The sequence below is a fragment of the Paramisgurnus dabryanus genome, chromosome 23 (genome assembly GCF_030506205.2).
Source record: "Paramisgurnus dabryanus chromosome 23, PD_genome_1.1, whole genome shotgun sequence".
NCBI classification, from domain to species: Eukaryota; Metazoa; Chordata; class Actinopteri; order Cypriniformes; family Cobitidae; genus Paramisgurnus; species Paramisgurnus dabryanus.
In genome coordinates this window covers 15,127,009-15,146,834 of record NC_133359.1, presented here as the reverse complement: position 1 = coordinate 15,146,834, position 19,826 = coordinate 15,127,009, and the positions used below count along the sequence as shown (strand labels likewise).

The window sequence follows — 19,826 nt, the reverse complement described above, 5'->3', positions numbered from 1 at the left end:
CAGGTGGGATGGGTTTGATGGGCACTTTCTAAAAATGTACGTCTTTTGTGCTCAGCTATTTGACTGCCAAATCCTATGTGCTCGATTCATCGCAATGTAATATATCAACCCTAATCCGGCATAGGCTCATTGTGTTGTTTCTGTAATCTTCTCTGTAGAAAAAACATTAAAGCACCCAAAGCTCTCATGATTTCATAATTCAGTTTGTCCCAAAAACTCTAGAAATGCATCTATTTATGGAACAAGAGAGAGGAGAAAACGGCAGTAATTTAAGTAAACTGTACTGTAGCACTTAATAAATGCATGGAAAGAGTTCATTCCAATAGAGGGCAAAGTAATTAAAGGAAGGTGATGTATTTTCACTAAACGATCCTTCTAATGTGAAGCAATGGGAGGGATGAGGTATGTGGGTGAAGCGAAGGTGATTTTAATAATGCTTAAAGTATTGAATGATGGTTATGCGGACCCAGGTTTGCGGTTTAAAACGATTTGAAACGTGCGCTTGATATTGGATTATAGTTATTCTGTTGAATAATGTGTGAGAGTGCGGTTCACACTGTGACTCAAGTTTCTTTTCACTTGAAAAAGCCGCATGAAAAACTGGAATTAGGTTAGCTCAGACAAGACACAATACCCTTGGTTTTTTAAAGGTACATTTACAGCGCCAACATACAGCGTTCATTTGAACCAAACCACAGGACATAACAACAATGCAACGGAGTTGTTATAAAATACAATCATGGACGGTTGCCATTATGCGTGTGTGTTGTTGCGTGATCTTATAGGTTAAATATAGTAGAAGGGCTCAGATCCATTTAATGCCACTATTCCAGCATAAATCTCACCCTTAAATACACAAAGTGGATGTTTATATAATTGTTTTGTCCAATTAGGTCAAACACTGAAGATATACACGCTCACATACTGTATCCGAATGTTAAAAGCGACTATATAAACATTGTTTTATGCAGTGCGGTGGATCCGATTGGAACAGAAGGTAATACAGGTCAAGCTTTTAAGAGGGAAAGAGTAATGCGAGAGACCCTCTCAAGAGGCAAAGAGACAGCAGGAAGACACCAGAAATGAAAGAAGATCATTACCGTGGGCTCTGGGAGTACGAAACTCCGTCATCCTTTGACCTTTCAGCTTATATAAAAGCTATATATGGAAATCCAATATACAGTTTGAATTGCTCTACGAGTTCATCGTTAAGATCATAAGAAGTCTATCAAAAAGAAATATGCATCTTTTCAGCAAGAATGATAAAACTATGAATATGATTATGGAGATGATGATGATGGCTGTGTATTAGAGCGCCGTGCCGGACAGATCACTAAATCTTTAGGTCACTTCATTACTCACTCATTAAATTTGCCATAAGCTTAATTGTGGCTAATGATGAAACAGCATTGGATGGTATACATCATACGGTGTCACGAGCTTCGAAACCGCACGAGGAGCAAATATAAAACATCACTACAGTTAGTGAAAAATCTTAATACACCTGAAAGATATTAAAAGGAAACACTATTAAAAAAATGGCTGTTTGCCAGTAACTTACTGTAGATTTATATTTATGTTATTTACTGGCAACACAGGTTAGCCTGGTTTGTGTGTGTTCACCACTTGCAGGTTTAAATGCAGAAGTCGCATTTCAAGTATGCTTGCATACTTTACAAGCATATCACCTTCTTGTTACCTGGGCTATTTGGGTCCTGTGTGTGTTGCAACCAGATTTCAAAAATCCTGAAGTGTCTCAGCCTTAAAGTGGACGAGGAATTATAACCCATCATCTAGCAACACCCTTAAAATTATTTAATACACTACAGAGACGACACAGCAAGTAAGTTTAAAATTTATTGATATAATATTGACTCATTGCACTTTTTACCTGGAAAAAAAAACGTATAATAAAAGACTGTGTACATTAAAAAAATGAACTTTCGCCTTTGCCAGTTTTACTTAATCCTTTCATATTGTGATTACTTAAAAAAATGTATTTAACAACGTGAACTTAATTTAATTGAGTTTATTCAACAAAAGGTGTGTCTTATCAGCTTTACTTAAAAATTATTTGTTCAGCCAACATAACAGTGTTGTGTAAAATTAACAGATTAATAAAACCAATACAGACTGGCATCTCATTGGCTGATGATGTTGCAGTGTATTATGGGTAATTGTTGCACTGTTAACCCAGAAATTGTCTTTACTCAAACAATCAAGGAAAAATCATTAATATTTTCTGTTTTGAAGCCAAAGCTTAAATTGATTTGTTGATTTAACTGTTAACCTTACAAAATCTATTAAACTAAAACTAAAACATTCAAGTAAAATGAACTTAAAATTATTAGTTCATGTTGTGAGGAATACCCATAATCCTTTGCGCTTGAATATTTTGATTATTTTCTGCTTTTTCACAAATTAAAAACTGATAAGAACTTTCTCTATTCAAATATTTGTTAATAAAATGTCATATAGTTTCATTTTGTGAAGTCACCGTTCAGGTGATCAGTGTTTCCGTACATGAACCCTGTTCAAAACATTTTATTGTATTTCTCTCCACTGTACTTACAATGTATGTTAAAACACATTTTTGTGTGTTTCTGTGGAGAATCACGTTTATTCAATGACTGACTTAAAATCAGTCATTAATTTTTGTTATAATACCATTTATAACATCAAAAGTAATACAAAGTGATAAAAACTAAAGTTATATGCAACAGGTTTCCTCACACATTTCTAGTAATGTCATCTAAACTGGGTTAAGAGTGCAGGAATATTGGAAGAAATTAAAACATTAAGTACATTAAACTTAAAACTTGTTATTTCAACCAGGCAAAATCAACTTTTTTAGGGCAACAAGTTTCCATAAATGTTTTAAGTTCAATCAACCTGTATGGGCTTACAGTGTGTTGTTCTGGCACCCTCTTGCAGAAGTGTAGCACCATTAGATAGGTACCTGTGGCCAACTATGAGTGAATTAACTTGTTCTGATATATTATTAGAACAAAAACAAACAAATTAATGGTTTGAAATGTAACATTTCATTTCAAATATATTGTGATGTACTTGATAAGTTATAATAAAGAGGCTTATATGATTAGTTGTATTAAGCAGCTGCACTATGATTGATTGATTGATTCAGTGTTAAGGAGTTATTAGATAAAGGGGGGGTTTATAAAATGGCATTATTCAAATTTTTGTCATCATTAATAAATTTTTTATGTACAATCAACTCAACTGTTGTTTGTTAAGTTTACTTAATCGTCTTTTGTTAAATGAACTAAATTATTGTTCGTTGAGTTTACTTAACAGATTATGTGGAACCTGTTGACAAAATATTTTTAAGTAAATCCGACATTTCATTTTTTTGAGTGTATGTGCACACTTTAAATATACAGTCTGAGAAAGATCCTGTACTAAAACATATATTACAATTAGATTTTTGATAGGTTTAGGGAAATATTAAATCTGCATACACTGAAAAAAAATTACTCGATTTATTCAAATTTTTTAAGGTAAGTGGTTGCAATCAATTTACTTAAGCTACATTTAAACAAAAAAATTTGTCAAAGAAAATAAAATAAAAAAACTTCTGTATAAATGTAGCTTAAATAAATTGATTGCAACCACTTACCTTAAAAAAATTGAGTAAATTGAATTAAATAAAAATGTAACCCTTAACACCACAGATGATTTATTTATTTAAACTGACATTCTTATAAAAAGATATTTGAGATATTTAAAATTTGCATTGGAGATCAAAGAAGACACATAAACATCATAATCGTATGTTTCAAACCAATACCATGACAATTTAATGGCATTAAATGACACTTATATCCATTTCAGTATGAGAAAAAATAAAATCTGTCTATTACTCACACTAATGGAGATTGTTAGAAATTGCGCTTTGACCCGAACCAGCGCAGGTTCAGTCATTTTTAACGCAAACAAAATGTCCATTAATGGCTCGACCGTCCGTGGATCAAATGTCACAAACACCCTCAGAACTTATTGACTGTGATTCTCCGCTATGAAGTCATTACGACTCATTCGTGTAGCATTAGGCCTGATATGGCTTTTGTCATGACTCTCTTTCAATTAGACGACGCACAATAAGAGCAGTGGGCTGAAAAACCCATTTCTATCACTTAAAAGCGATTTGCTTGGCATATATCATTATTAGCAGCCCATAAAAGCAATATGCAACGATATCGTGGTCACGATAGTATAAGTCTCAACTTCTGCTTTATGGTTCCCGTCACCTCGCCATTGTCCTAACACATGCGCTGCAAAAAAATCAGCTTTTTTGACAAATCAACGTAATATATTTATATGTTATTTTAAGTAAAATAAAGTTACTTAATTTGTTAAGTTATCTCAACTTTTTTTAAAGTCCTGAATTCATGCTGCATTTTTTTTTTACAGTGAATTACTGTATTTCTGCATTATTATGCAGTACTGTGCAAAATGCAGGACATTTGTATGCAGCATTTTAAAATCTGAATAAATATATTTTATTTTATTTTATTTAGTTATTTATTAAAGAGCACCTATTTCATTGCTAAAAAAACAATGTTTTTTATGTATTTGGTAAAATGTGTTCGCGTTGATTATGGTACAAAAAAACCACATTATTTTCCACATACCGTGTATTTTTGTAGCTCCAGATTTCACTCTCTTCCTGAAACGCACGGATTTGAAAAGCTCTGTGTCCCTGATTGGCCAGCTAATCTGTACGTTGTGATTGATCTGAATACCTCTGGCGTCAACCGGAAATTTGATGCTCCTTACCATGTTTGAAAGATTCGCTCACAATGCAATGCTAACAGGAGTTAACTTACAGGCTGTGAGACCAAGCAGGAATAATTATAATAATGTTGGTCTTTATTACATCACCAATTCCAGGAAGTAAACTGTTTCCTACAATCCGTGTGTTTGTTGTAGTCCAAGAAAAGAGATTTACATTGGAAACGATGACTCGCGTCATCGTTAACTTTGGGGTTTGTACCTTTTACATATCGCTAACATGTACTTATACACACTTACACACCAAAGGAAATATAATATCATGCTCTCAAAATTTGTGACGGACGGTGACTTTTTTCGAGGGTGCTCAATGCGAAGTTCGTCACAACATGGATGTAGCCTTTCAAAATATGCGTTCTGCGCATCGAAAAATCCTTTGGGCATTACGTGTCTTGTCAAAATAAGTGCCTGCTGCAGATGCGTTTAAAGGGTTTATGATAAAAAAGACGCTCGCGTTTGCCAGATACTCGTATAATCTCATGCGTAATCAGAGTTTGTTAAGGGGGTGTCTTGCGTGTATTTTGTGAACGTGAGCGTCTCTTTTACATGACGCAACAAACACATATTTTGAAAATGCAAGCAACACCCATGACACTCCCAACACTTATTTTGAATTTGCGCCCCTCGGATGAGCAGTCACGAGTCACCATAGTGCCAATAGAGGTCCACTAAATACAGTATCAAAAATTTTGCGTTTTTACATTTTGTGTACTTATTTCCTGTATTTTATTTTTTCTGTCTTGTATCTGGTCATTAAAACTAACCAACAGAGGGGTATCAAAAAACATATCCATATTTGAAGGGAATAATATTCAGCCTGAGCCTTAGGTGGGATTTATTGTCTACCATTGAAAAGCATCACAACAGGAAGGCTCATCTTGAAGCGGCCATTCTGAATTATTCATTGCTGTGTACTTGACCCTTTAAATTTCCATTGACCTATTAAGAATTTGTGCAGTCATATACTGTTGCGAAAGAACTCCACGCGCTACATATCAATAAACGGATCGGGCAGTTGCTTCTTTGTCAAGGGCCTTATCCTGTTTAAAATGCTCTCTGTGCACCATGAAAACACTGGAAGGAGGGCAGAATGTATTACAAGAGGCTATTAAATATGTCTGCTGTCTTTTCTGCACACCAAGGGCAAGTCCAAAATCTAGAGTAGAAACAGGATGATATTGCTGTCCCGAGACCTGAGCGCATCTTCCCGAAGCCTGGTCTTGACATGCTGTTCACTCCAGTGTTCGAATTATGTCAAAGCTTATGGGGGGTCCCCTAGCTAAGCCCCCGGCCAAGCTCCACCCCCCTCATTATAGGGTCGCTGTGATTTCACAAGGTACGATGTGATCGTCCTTGATCAACAATCATCTGATCCTGTTTTTAATCAAAGAAATCCCCAATTACCCTTAACTCAAACTCAAAAAAGTGTTTACCACTCAAATTAGTGTGAAACCCTGGCAAGTGGCAACTTTTAAACAGAATAGGGGTGAAATAGGGTGGACTCATTCTTAAATTACATAATTTTACTATATAGTGGTGGTTAAATGGATGATTACATTGCGTTTTTTGAGTCATAGATTGAATAATTTTCGGATCTGCAAAACTGGAAATTATGAGCATATAAAAATAGAAAAGAATAAAGTTACAAATAAAGCAAGATCTAACAATAGTATTTAGGTACATAAATAGAATCAAATGAATAATAACACTGTCTTCTTCACTGTATAAATTACATATAATTAATCTTTTTAAAGATACATAATTTTAAAGATAGTTATCATGCCACCAGGTTGAAGGTTGCTGTCCCCAGCACTCACAGCAGCCCCATTCGCGTAATTTGCGGGTGGTATACGTCCCCACCGCTTTATGACCAAGTTGATTGTGCCCCAACTTCCGACCACGAAGTAATTCTTGCGTTCATAATCATAATTAGGGTCCATATTCATTTAAAACGCATGGACAACGCATGACGCGCCGCCGCCTTCTGCTTTTCAAAGCGGTTGCCTGTGAACACGAGTTTTGTTTTAGACGCGTCTATTTGAGTGCACTTGCTGCACGTTTAGATTTAAAATAAACTTGTGCGCAACTTGATACCTTGATAAAAGGTAAATGTAAATGTAAAAAAAAGGTAAAAATCTACCGGTAAGTTATATATGTAACAATGATTAATCTATTAATAGTTATTCTTCATCTATTTCATGCAAAGCTATAGGGGAAAAAATATAGGGGAAAACATTTGTTCCTTTTCAGTAGTTGATAACTTGATAAAAGGTAAATGTCGTATTTTTTATATCTACCGGTAAGTTATATATGTAACAATGATTAATCTATTAATAGTTATTCTTCATCTATTTCATGCAAAACGCTAGGGGAAAAAATATAGGGGAAAACATTTGATCCTTTTTAACAGTTTTTGAATAAGTTTAATTGAATAATATTAAAATACCTTATGGTAGGGCTGCATGATTATGGCAAAATCATAACTGTTTTTAGACTATTTGCATTGAATTGGAAACTATATTTTTGGAAAATATATTAATTGCAAGGCTGCAAAGAATAGTGCACTGAGGATTTAATTATATTATTTTAATATAGTCAGTGGTGAACTAAAGTGGGCCGGTCTAAGACATGAAACTCCAGGGCTGAAAATGAGTCCTACTTCGGCCCTGCATGTTTCATTTTTCCAAGGTTTAAAAAAACACATGCAAAAGATACTTTCTACAAATAATTATTTATTTCTGAAAGATGCGTAGTTGAGTGACAGGCTAAGTATTAAAGAGACTATCATTTATTATCATTTAAGCGTGATTTCTTCTGCTTTCCTAATAAAATATTTTGTGTGACTGGATTGACCAGCCGTCAGTTTGAGTGGATAGCTTTGCCACACTTATGAAATAATTGTTTGAGAAGATTTAAAAAAAAAACCTTAAACCTAAAGATTACTAAAGATTCTTACCGCAACTGAGGTAAAAAATACTCCACACGCAGATAGAGACATTAACTCGTCTGTCAATTCCTCCAGAAAACAGCATGAGGCGCACTTGCGAGTTTCTTTATTTCGGACAGAAGTCATTTGAATTATTTAATTGCGAAATTGGGACAAATAATGGACAGTATCGCTTTGTGACACGCAAAATGAGGTATTGTATAAATGTAGTATTTTAATTTTAATAAAAACCAGGGGACCCCCCTAATTTATATTTTTGTGCTTTATGGGGGGTCCCTTAAGGCTTATAGGAGGTCCGGGACCCCCCCAGACCCCCTTCAATTCGAACACTGGTTCACTCACAGCAACAGGCTGCCATCTGAATCGACACCCACACAGGCCCTTGGCCCTCCATTTCTGCCAATCACAAAGTCTCACATTCATTAACTCCATGTAGGTGATGTTTAGGTTACTGAGTTCGGAAACAATGGCTGTATGCCTCACAAGCTTTTATATAGACCAATCTAACATTATGGATTATTTTTTATTTATAATGTTATAAAGTTGTGGTGTATACAGCTGGTACTCAACTAGAATAATACTTCTACTTCCAGAGATGCTGCCGTGGCAATTGTATCAATGCGAGTTTGCCACTATTTTCCACTCACTGTCAGTACATTCATATACTTTCATTTGGCATCAGCGCCACCGCTCCCATAACGCATATCACACGCTGTACGTAGGGCACCAAGTGCTGAGGAGGCACCAAAAATTATAATGCCGATATTTTTAGCCATGTATATGTAACAAAAAAGGGGAACGAGATCATTTAATTGCTCTAGTCTAGAAAGTATGCCCCCCTTGCCTTGGATGGTCTGCGGCGGTTGATTGTGTGGGCGCCTGACGAAGTTTGACAAATAGGCAACTTTTATGGAAATGGCTCTGAAAAAATTCAGGATTTGAGAAAAGAAAGAACAAAAAAAATGTTTAATCATGGGAAATGTGCACGTGCTGCTGCTAATCGTAATGCACAATAATGCGCCTCAAACTGTTCTTATGTTTTATAGGCTACTTTGGTGCTGCTATTGTGTTATTGGTATTGAGTTATATGTTTAGTAAAAAGTTTAACTGGCAAAAACCAACTTTTTGGGGGGGGGTCCGGGTGGGGGGCATCATAAAGGAATTATGCTTAGGGCACCAAAATGGCTAGAAGCGGCACTGTTTGGCATTGTGTATTTACATTTTACATTTATGCATTTGGCAGACACTTTATACAAAGCGACTTACAGTGCATTACAAGATGTATATTTTTTATCAGTATCTGTGTTCCCTGGGTTCGAACACTCTAAAAATGGCTGGGTTAATCTTGACCCATAATGGGTAAATATTGGACAGAACACGCCACTGAGTTAAAATTGACCCAATGCTGGGTTGTTTTAACCCAACTGCTGGGTTTTTATACTCCACGGTTGCACAACAACAACCCAACATTGGGTCATTTTTAACCCAGCATGTGTCCAATATATTTACCCATTATGGGTCAAAAATCACCCAGCCATTTTAGGAGTGAACTCATGACCTTTTGCGCAGCTAACACAATGCTATACCACCGAGCTATACAGAAGCAAATTAAATGAGCCTCTCACTGCCAAGGCAGAAAACCCAACTAAAATACAATATTGCTTTGTTTCCTTGTTGAATGATTTCCACAGTAAAAACACACGCCAAGAAAGCTTAACCCATGGCTGGGTAAATAATGGACAGAACACAGGTTAAAAATTACCCAACAGTGAAAGAGAAATATCCAGTGAGCGGCAGTTGTGTAGATAAAAATGCCTCGTTGTTGTCAGATGAGAATGAGCAGACTGGTTCAAGATGATAGAAAGGCAACAGTAGCTCAAATAACCACTCATTACAACAAAGGTATGCAGAATATCCTTGAAGCAGATGATTTAAAACCAGCAAAAAAACCACAGCGGGTGCCACTCCTGTCAGCTAAGAACAGGAAACTGAGGCTCACCAAAATAGGACAATAGAAGATTGGAAAAATGCTGCCTGATCTGGTGAGACTCGATTGGTAGCTGCGACATTTAGATGGTACTGTTGATCAGAATGTGCGTAACAACATGAAAGGCTGAGGGGGTGGTGTAATTTTGGGCCCTTTATAAGGGGTACCGTTACCAATTGAGCATCGTTTAAATGCCACGACCTACCTGAGTATTGTTACTGACCAAGTCCATTCCTTTATGACCACAGTATACCCATCTTCTGATGGCTACTTCCAACAGGATAATGCATCATGTCACAAAACTCAAACTGGTTTCTTGAACATGACACTGAACTCCATGGCCTCCAGATCTTAATCCAATAGAACAACTTTGAGATGTGGTGGAACAAGATATTTGCATCATGGATGTACAGCCAGCAAATCTGCAAAACCAACAAACAGATAGAGAGAGAAAGGCACGGGTCAAGACTTTGATAAAATAATGAATTGTAGTTTGTTTTTAACAAAACCTTCACATGAAATATACACCAAGAAAGTTATATAATGATGCTTTTGTCTTCTTTTGAAGCTTGTGAAGAGTGCCAATGTAAAACTAACTAAATACGTTAGCTATTTTTTTTAAAAGTTGAATTAACTCAAAACTCAAACACATTTTAAGTTGAACTAACTAATCTTTTTTTACAGTGCAGCGTTATAGTTTTTAAAATAATATAGCAAATTTTAAAATTTATTTTTGTATTTTTTGCTACATACCAGTGATGCATAGATAGTTTTGATATTTTTTCCTAAAAAATTTCTTTTTCAAAAATCTTTACTTTTAGTTTATATTTAGTTTGTGTCTTTTTGTAACATCAGTGTAGGTGCAAGCACATGATATTATATGTAAATGTGTTTTGTATGAAGGTAAAATACAAGACTACTTAATATCTAACAGGTTACAAAAATAATGGATTTTCATGGTCAATTTTTATTAAATTATAAATAAAAATGTATGAATTAAAAATGCATTGTCCCCGTCACATTGAAAATAAAATGCAGATGGTTCAACTTTTTATTTTCACTTAAACCTCAGACAAGACTGCCAGTACAAAATTAAAAAGGCAAAAGAAACTGCCCATGTTATTTAAAGCTTTTCATTAATGCTTGAGCAATAATAGTGACACAATTCAAATTAAAATATAAAGTTTTCATTTTATGTCCTCTCACATTTTTGTTTTAATTTTCAAAGTCAGCATGCATGCACACTTCTCATAATGTTTCAACATGTTTTCAACACCCGTCTTATTCATCTCAACACATTTCTGATCAACCTAGTCTTTTTTTGTTCAAAAAAGCAAAATGTAAAAGACATTATTATTGGGAACACTGACACCCCGTCAGTTTTAAATGCATCTAGTTCTTAAATTGGCTGATCTCATATATGAGGCATCTGTTTTCAAATACTGAGCGCTTTCGGGAGTAATAGTAAAAACAATGGCAGCTCCTGTCTTAATTAGACCTGGTCTCGACTGCCTATACTCCTTTCCAACATTCTTTCTCAAACAAATTCTTTTCATTTATTAAAAATAAACTCAGCTGTCTTATCAGGAGGCAGTGATCCAAAGTCGGTCGACCAACAACCTTGGATAGCCGAGACCCAGATGTTTCTGACTGATGTATAAATCGGAGAGACAACGTTCAGACAGTTCTCACATTTATTAAGTACACGTAGGTGAAGTTTGGGTTATTGGGTTGATTTCTATTATCATAGAAAGTAAATATAGCAGTATGGTTTTCTTTTATATTATTTACATTTTGTTTTATATTGTAGTTATGGTGTGTATTTATGTATGCTTGTCCGTAACAGTACAATACAGTATAATAATTTATATTCTTGAAATTTAATAAGACATTCCAAGGAAATATTTTTATTGTGGGTGCTTTTCTTAAAAAAAAAAAACAGGTCGATTTGTCACAGGTTTATCTGTGAGTCTACCTTCAACACAGTACAATCACATATTGAAATCATGCTTCATGCTCTGGGTTTTCTCATTTTTCCAGACACAGTTGTCATAATAGATCCGTATACCATATACAAAGTTGTAGAAAATAACAACTAAACCGCTGATGCAGCACAGTGTTGACCGGACTGGACTTTGAGGATTTGAAATCATTTGCATTTAAAAGCTTATTACCAGTTCCCACCAGAGTGGATAAAGGGGGCACTAACCCATCTTCACCCCACTGCCGCACCTCTGTAACATTTTGTGGTGTGCCAATATGCAGGCCAACATTTTCAAATGCTTGAGCACACATGCTGATTGAAATTGCGTTGAGCACACAAAGATAAAACTGATTTAGCAGAAGTCATAATCTTTCATTTGGCAGCTTCTAAGATTGCAAGACATTGGACTGGGAAGAAAACCCCATTTCAAATGTCAGTTTTCTGGTTTCAAGGAAAATGATATAAAGAAAAATAGCAGAAAAGAAAAGCGAAGAAAAATATTTGGTATGGGTGGATTTTTTTGTGTTCTCAAAGAGCTGCAAGTTTCTACCAGGTGACAGATGGTGGTTTACACCAGAATACATTTGTGCAGCCAGGGTTTGTGTAGATCCAAAAAATATTTAATAGAAAAAGATTTTGAATGCACATTTTAGATATTAAAATTATTTTCTGAAGATGCAGTTCTCTCTCCAAGTAAATAAACATGAACATGCCAAATAAATTCATTGGGAGATAATCTATTCACAGTGTGGGGGGTAACGCATTACAAGTAACGTAGCCTGGTTAAAACCGGACCATTCTCAGTAGTAACTGAGTTATGGTCTGGCAAAGCTTCATAGACAAATCATTTCCAAAGGGGCGTCACCAACGGACGTCTCTCAAATGCCTCTGTGTCCAATTGGATAGCCCTAAAACCAATCAAAGCGAGATGACATATGCAGAGGTATATCAGACTTTGGATCCAGTCGGTAAGGCAGCGATAACATCTTTTTTAAAGATATAAAGGCTTCGAGTGTTGTTCTTTGCTCGGATTTTAACGAAAGGGAAAAGTTTATTCGCTTAAAACAGACGCGAAAGCTCATTCGAACAAGTGAAGTTCAACGCCAACATCAATCTTTAATATGTACATAATCTGCTTCACCGTCACTGCGCTGTCGTCATCGTGTAAAGCCCGCCCCTAACATTTTTGATTGGTGCCACGATTTCTCTGCATTAGAAATGGGCTTGATGTAATGTAATGTGAACTTGAGATTTTTATACTGTTATTTAAACTGCACAGTATGCGCTGCAAACGCAGCCGGTGTGAAAGCACAATGGCCACGCGCAGCAAACGTTCTCCTCACACGCTGCTCACGCTACGCATACGCGAAGTAGTAGGTCATCCAGGTACTTTTCGCCTACTGTTTTTCGAATACTATGAATTTGGACATATTACTCGCCTCATCTACGGCTTTTCTCCTATTATATAGTATGTAAGTAGGCGGTTCCGGACACCTTGAACCTTGACCCTATAAATTACAAAATATCCAGATAACTCCGGTGTAAAGAAAGACAGGTTAAAAACCCATTCATTAAACCTGACATATAAAACAGTTTGGAAAGGTTCCCATGGGAATACCTGTAAGTGTTCCGGTAGCTCAAATGTGTCATTGTGTTAGAAGCACAAAAGATATGGGTTTGATTCCCAGGGAAAACAAAAACTGATAAAATGTATAGCCTGAATGCTGTAAGCCACTTTGGACTGACAAATTCATGACTGTAATGACAGGTTAATTCAAAATGAAAACCGAAGCCCTAATAGTTATAGTGATAGTTGATCGATTACTACAGTGCATCCTGAAATGTCTGAACACACTGTACCATTACATAAGTATTCTGCCTTTCAGTATTTAAATCCACTAGCCGGCCATGTCTGATGTATTTTCCCTCGCATATTTTACCTGAACATCATTCGTCTCACGTCAAATATCACAAGAAAATTCAAAACAAAACAAGAAACACGACATTTCTAGATCCGCTAGTTTCCTCACCCAAACTAACTCCATGTTAAAGGCTTCATCGTCGAGGACGCGCGCGCACACACACATTCTCAATGTGAACCTAATCTGCCTCCCCCTCGTGCTGTTTTTTCCTCAGCCTTTGTCAGCTGTGGTTTTAAGGGAAGGGATGAAATTCGGGCAGGGTTTCGTCAGGGTATCTACGTTTTACTGAACGGCACACCTCTCTTCAGTCTCCTCACGACAAAATATTCGTCCGGCGTTTCGCGTTTAGTCACACGGAGCTATCTGAGGATGCGCATCAATACCTTATTCATCCGTGTCTACCCACGAAGACTGACTTTCAGTGTTTTACCCCGAGCTTGAATGGAGCTGCTTGGGGATATACGACCTTTTTATCGCTGTTATTTATGGGAATGAGGCGCCTCGCGATGTTTGACGTAAACAAAAAACGGTAAAGCGTCTATAACGGATACGGGACGAGTACGCAAAGCCATAGCGGCGCGTGATTTTTTTCCCTTTTGTTATATTTTTGGCATGTTCGCATACGGATAAATATGAGGCAAGTACATCTAGCGGAACTGTTTTCTATTTACAGTGTTTTATTACAGTATGTCTGGATGACTGAGATTCACGCGCTGGAATATACGATACCAAGTTGCTCATCGTTTTATGTAGGCAGATCGGATCTGTTTTTTTTATTATTTCCATCTGAATATCGAGTTGTTGCACTGCGGTAAATCAGAAGTGGACGCGTTGTCGTCGACGGCTGCCGTTCAAATCTATCATATGCATGCGTATGGCAAGCCAATTTGACTTTTAATCGTGCATGTGGTATTTGGAGAAAAAGCGATAAGTGCCGCTTTCTACAGGTGCTTGAACCGGTGCCAGTTTCTAAAAAGAATTGGTTTTGTAGCCCGTCTACATGTTAGAGACTGGTTTGCTTTAAACCTAGGCTGATTTTCCAAAACAAAATACCCCAGGCTTGTATAAAAAAGGTTGCACTTTAGTTGCAAGAGTTCAGTTGCATTTAAACGTATAAAGTAGCTGGTTCAAAGTGATGGATTTTAATATGACACGGATAAATAGTGCATTTTGGTGCATATTGTAAAATTTATGAGAATATTTTATGAGAAATCGTATGTTTTAAAATTTCGTATGCTATAAAAATACAATCAGTTCGAAAAGTACTTAAATTACATTTTTTAAAATCATTTTCCTTTGTTATTTCAGATGTAAGTACAAAAAGATACCGTAAATATTTTAAATATATTTTTATACATGTCTTACTGTTTTTATCTCTCATAAGACTCATTTTTAAGCTGTGTTATTTCTTTCCCCCAGCTGTGTCTGTCCATAGGATCAAATCAGACTGCATCTTCTAAATGAAGTTACCCAGCCATGCAATGTTCCTGGAAGGCTGTTGTTCTGCTTGCATTGGTTTCTGTAGCAATTCAATACACTGCAATCAGGACTTTTACAACCAAGCATTTTCATATTTGCCCGGTTCCGAACCCTTTGAACTGTGGTTTGGGACAGGACGTGGAGTCTTTTGATCGGATGTGCGATGAGTACCCGTATTTTAATTACAATTCCTCTAAGAGGACTCACATCCTTATCTTGGCGACCACACGTAGCGGCTCATCTTTCTTCGGCCAGTTGTTCAACCAGCACTCAGATGTGTTCTATCTTTATGAACCCCTCTTTCATGTTCAGAATACTTTAATTCCTCACGTTCCTCCCAGTAGATACAACACAGAGCGTAGAGTAATGCTGGGAGCCAGTCGTGATCTTCTGCGAAGCTTGTACAACTGCGACTTGTATTTTTTGGAGAGCTACATTAAGCCACAGCCGGCGAACCATACCACGGACAAAATTTTTCGACGTGGGGCTAGCAAAGCACTTTGCTCTATGCCGGTCTGTGATGCCTTTAGTCCGAGCGAGGGCAATATAGAAGAGGGGGACTGCATTCGAAAGTGCGGCCCCCTCAACTTGACCCTAGCCACCGAATCATGCAGGGAAAGACACTACGTGGCCATCAAGACGGTACGTATACCAGAGGTCAACGATCTTAAGGCGCTAATCGAGGATCCCCGGCTTAACCTGAAAGTTATTCAGCTGGTGAGGGACCCACGTGGGATTTTATCTTCCAGAATCGAAACCTTTTGGGAAACATACCGCCTGTGGCGCATCTGGAAAGCCACAGGCCGTAAACCTTACAACTTGGATTTGACCCTACTCACAACAGTGTGCGACGACTTTCTTAACTCCGTGTCCACGGGCTTGAGCAAACCGGCATGGCTTCGAGGACGATACATGCTGTTAAGGTACGAGGATCTGGCCAGGAACACCCTCGAAAAAACCAAAGAGGTTTACGAGTTCCTCGGTCTTACGATGGAAAAGAACGTGGTGGATTGGATAAATAACAACACGAGAGGCAATAATGATGCATCAGCAAAGCATAAGTACAGCACGCTGAGAGATTCAGCGGCCAATGCGGAAAGCTGGAGGCTGAAATTGTCTTATGACATAGTTGATTACACACAAACTGCTTGTCAGCACTTTTTAGACGAGCTCGGGTACAAAGCTGTCAACTCCCCCGAGGAGCTGAAAAACATGTCAGTCTCTCTCGTTGAAGACAAAACCTTCATACCTTTTTTGTAACAAAGGTCAACAAAATCACGTGCACGCACAACTATTTTTCTACATTTATATACTTGCCTTAATGTGATTGACATTTGCACTATGAACTTTTTTACATTTGGAGACTCCCTCATAGTCACGCTATCATTTTTCTGAACAGCACAAGAACCAAAATTTAACCGTAAAACGATCCAGACTTCACCGCGATTGCATCAAGATCATGTGATTAATGATCATGTTTATTATTTATATTTTAAAGCAAAGCACCACAATATTGACCAAGAAGTTTTGTATGCCGGTCATCGCTTTGACAATGGTGAATGTGAATATCATGTCGGTCAAAGTACCCAAACTATTCTCCGGAAAAGCAAACCATAATGTGGGACTAAAATGCTGTAATGTATACAAACAGCCGTGCAATAAAATTGTGAATGTCACCGTCAGACTCTTTCTCAGGTTGTTTCTCCGTGTAAATTTCCGCCAGTCTGGAGTGAGATTTAAGCTTGTGTATGGTTTGCATTTACAGAAATCGTTATGCATTGGTGCTGTATTTGGTTAAAAGGGTCATTTTAAGAAATCTTATGCACTTATATCTGGTTGCTTTGGGTGGTTATGATTTATATTTACATTGTAATAACCAGTTAGTGTTGTTACATCATCATTACTGTATATGAGGTTTTTGTTTTTATCTTGCTAAATGCCACTGCAGAAAAACACAATGCAATCTGGTGTGTCAAGTTTTTAAGAGTGGAACAATTGGTACAATGTAATTTCTTTATAAAATGCATGAAAGTATTCCTTCTTTCATGGCTTTCATCCTCAAATCACTGAACTGTGTTTTCCATTAAATCAGTACATATTGTTTGTAGAGTTCATGGGAAAATGTTTGGCTTTGTGTATGTGAAAGAGATTTTTGCTATTTTTGAATTCCTAATAAACTTACAGAAGCAGAAACATCACACAATCACATGGGCAACTTTCTTCCACAGATTCTATAGTTACTTTTTTGGTGAGCAGCATTTTCCACCTTTTAGGACATGTTTTTGTCTTAGTTGTCACTAGGAGTGTAAGAAAATATTGATACAAGTGCGTATCAGGATATTTTTTGTAGATATACTGCATCAATTCTCTTAACCCGCATTATCGATTTCTTTCATACAAGATTCATGGAAGTTGATTCGTTTTGAGTTTACATCTCGACCACTAGACAGCAGTCTTCTTATCTCTAAACTTCAAGAGTGACAGGACGTTTTTCCTAGGGTTTGCATATGGTGATGTGTTTTTGATGATAGCTTTCCTTAAATTATATCCTATTCTGTTCCCAAAAGAAGAAATATCCCAATATATCTCCTATCGCAACCACATGGATCTTGATACGTAGCGTATAGCCAGATTTTTGCCAATACATAGCCCTAGTTGTCACAATGGCCTTAATTTGTGTTAATCCTTCATGGATTTAGGATAATCCATATCATTTGCATTTACTTTAGGTTAGTAAACCAGAACATTTCTGATCCCATCATTGTTTCGATTTAGTTTAAATTGGAGGAGGGATTTGTTTTCTACTAATTTGTTTTATTATGTAATGCAAACACAGAAAGTGACTCTATTTACGTGTGATAAATAACAAGAAAAAATTTATAATAAAACATGCAAATAAACATTTTCACTTCACACGCTAATCCATTCTGATAACTTTTGTGTATTTGTGAATGTATGTGCGTGTGAAGAATTTGTTATTTAGAGTAATTCATACATGTTTAGCAATGGATAATTCTATCACTAGATAATACTAATAGTCATAACAAAGTAAATTCAATAGGTTAAGAAGGGAGTTTAAGGATGAGGGAGATGATAAAAAGTGGTTGTCATTGGTGGTGGTTGAGAAGATTCCCCCTTTAATATGTAAAGCGCTTTGAGATCTGCAGAAAAGCGCTATATAAATGTAACAAATTATTATTATTATCATTGTAGTAATGGCAGAAAAAAAAACTGAGCTCATTATTTTAATGCTGCCCTTCTCATTGTGGCGATAGCATACACCCATCCCCAGCCCATGTCATAAAAGAGGTGTTAGGGACAGATGGGGCACTGCACCCAACCACCCCACAGGGGATAGTTCCCGCCCCAGACCACCACTAGCTCGCCAAGCCAACCCTATTTCCCTTTTAGATGCTTAAGCGCACATGGTGTCCATGGGAAAACAACTAGTGTGTGCTGCATTAAAAAAGCAGTAGAGAACCAGGCGGGGGCAAAGGCAAGGTCAACACCAACACACTTACTTTGAGTTATTTGAACTAATATAATAATGATATGGGTATGGAGAGTCTGCAGATATGGGTTATTGGTTATTCATATTTATTTGCCATATTTAAAATTTTTCATGCATTCCTGTCATACAAACCTCATACCAGTGGCGGCCGATGATTTCCTTTTCAAGGGCGCACGATGCCAAGCTCATCAAAACATGTAAGTTACCCGTCGTGTGGCTCATCATTTCAAAATTGTGTTCAGCACATCATGTAAACGCATGATATCAAAATACGAGTCTGCTGCAGACGCTTCAAAGGGGTTTATGATAAAAGAGACACTTGTGTTTTCAGATAATCGCTTAATCTCATGTATAATCAAAGTTTAGTGTTAAGTTTGTGTGTTTTCCGTGAACCTGAGCGTTTTTTTCATCATAAATCCTTTCGACATGTATGCAGCCAGCACATATTTTGATAAGATGCATGACGCACATGGTTCATATGATGCAATGAACACATATTTTGAATTTGCATCCCTCACAACAGAAGTCTCCTCTACATGGAGGAGAAATGACAGCCCCTTGTGGTCTGTCGAATAGATAATCACGTCTACTTTTGATTATTGGACTGAAATGGAACAAATAGATGTATACAGCATGGGAACCATTGGATATAATTTACAATGTTCCAATAACTTGTAGTGTTATTTTGCGTTATTGCACGGCTCTTAAGAATGCTTGATTCTGATTGGCCAGTCACAACATTTGTACGTTTGTTATTCCCAGATAACAATCGCTCAAAACTATTAACATACAGTAACCCGGATTCTGCAAACATTTTGACAGGTACAGTTTAATATTATACAAAAATTGAATATACATTTCATTTTTAATAACATATGACATTATATTTAGTGTTCATGACATCTGAACAACTTGTCTTATCCCAAAACCAAAAATAAACGGCTTTTTCCACGGAGGGTCTGCATTCGTCAAAATTGAGTTAAAGGAATAGTCTACTCATTTTCAATATTAAAATATGTTATTACCTTAACTAAGAAGAGTTGAGACATCCCTCTATCATCTTAGTGCGTGCACGTAAGCGCTGGAGCGCGCTGCGACACTTCGATAGCCTTTAGCTTAGCCCCATTCATTCAATGGTACCACTCAGAGATAAAGTTAGAAGTGACCAAACACATCAACGTTTT

At 36.8% G+C, this 19,826-nt stretch overlaps 1 protein-coding gene across 3 annotated transcripts; it reads left to right on the top strand.

Moving 5' to 3' along the window:
• Positions 1 to 1,704: 1,704 nt before the first annotated feature.
• Positions 1,705 to 17,898, top strand: chst1 (carbohydrate (keratan sulfate Gal-6) sulfotransferase 1). 3 transcript variants are annotated; one of them, XM_065291646.2, is made up of 2 exons: positions 1,705 to 1,843; positions 15,072 to 17,898. In XM_065291646.2, exon 2 carries the CDS (start codon positions 15,129 to 15,131, stop codon positions 16,389 to 16,391), a length of 1,263 nt encoding a protein of 420 aa, XP_065147718.1. In that variant the 5' UTR covers positions 1,705 to 1,843; positions 15,072 to 15,128; the 3' UTR covers positions 16,392 to 17,898. The 3 variants fall into 3 exon arrangements, with proteins under 3 accessions (XP_065147718.1, XP_065147717.1, XP_065147719.1); XM_065291645.2 differs by lacking the exon at positions 1,705 to 1,843 and adding an exon at positions 13,817 to 14,289 and having other exon boundaries at positions 15,072 to 17,897; XM_065291647.2 differs by lacking the exon at positions 1,705 to 1,843 and adding an exon at positions 14,307 to 14,962.
• The last annotated feature ends 1,928 nt before the right edge of the window (positions 17,899 to 19,826 follow it).

Bases quoted from the DNA above. Each gene is read 5' to 3' on its own strand.
- chst1 (XM_065291646.2), top strand. From the start codon at position 15,129: ATGCAATGTTCCTGGAAGGCTGTTGTTCTGCTTGCATTGGTTTCTGTA.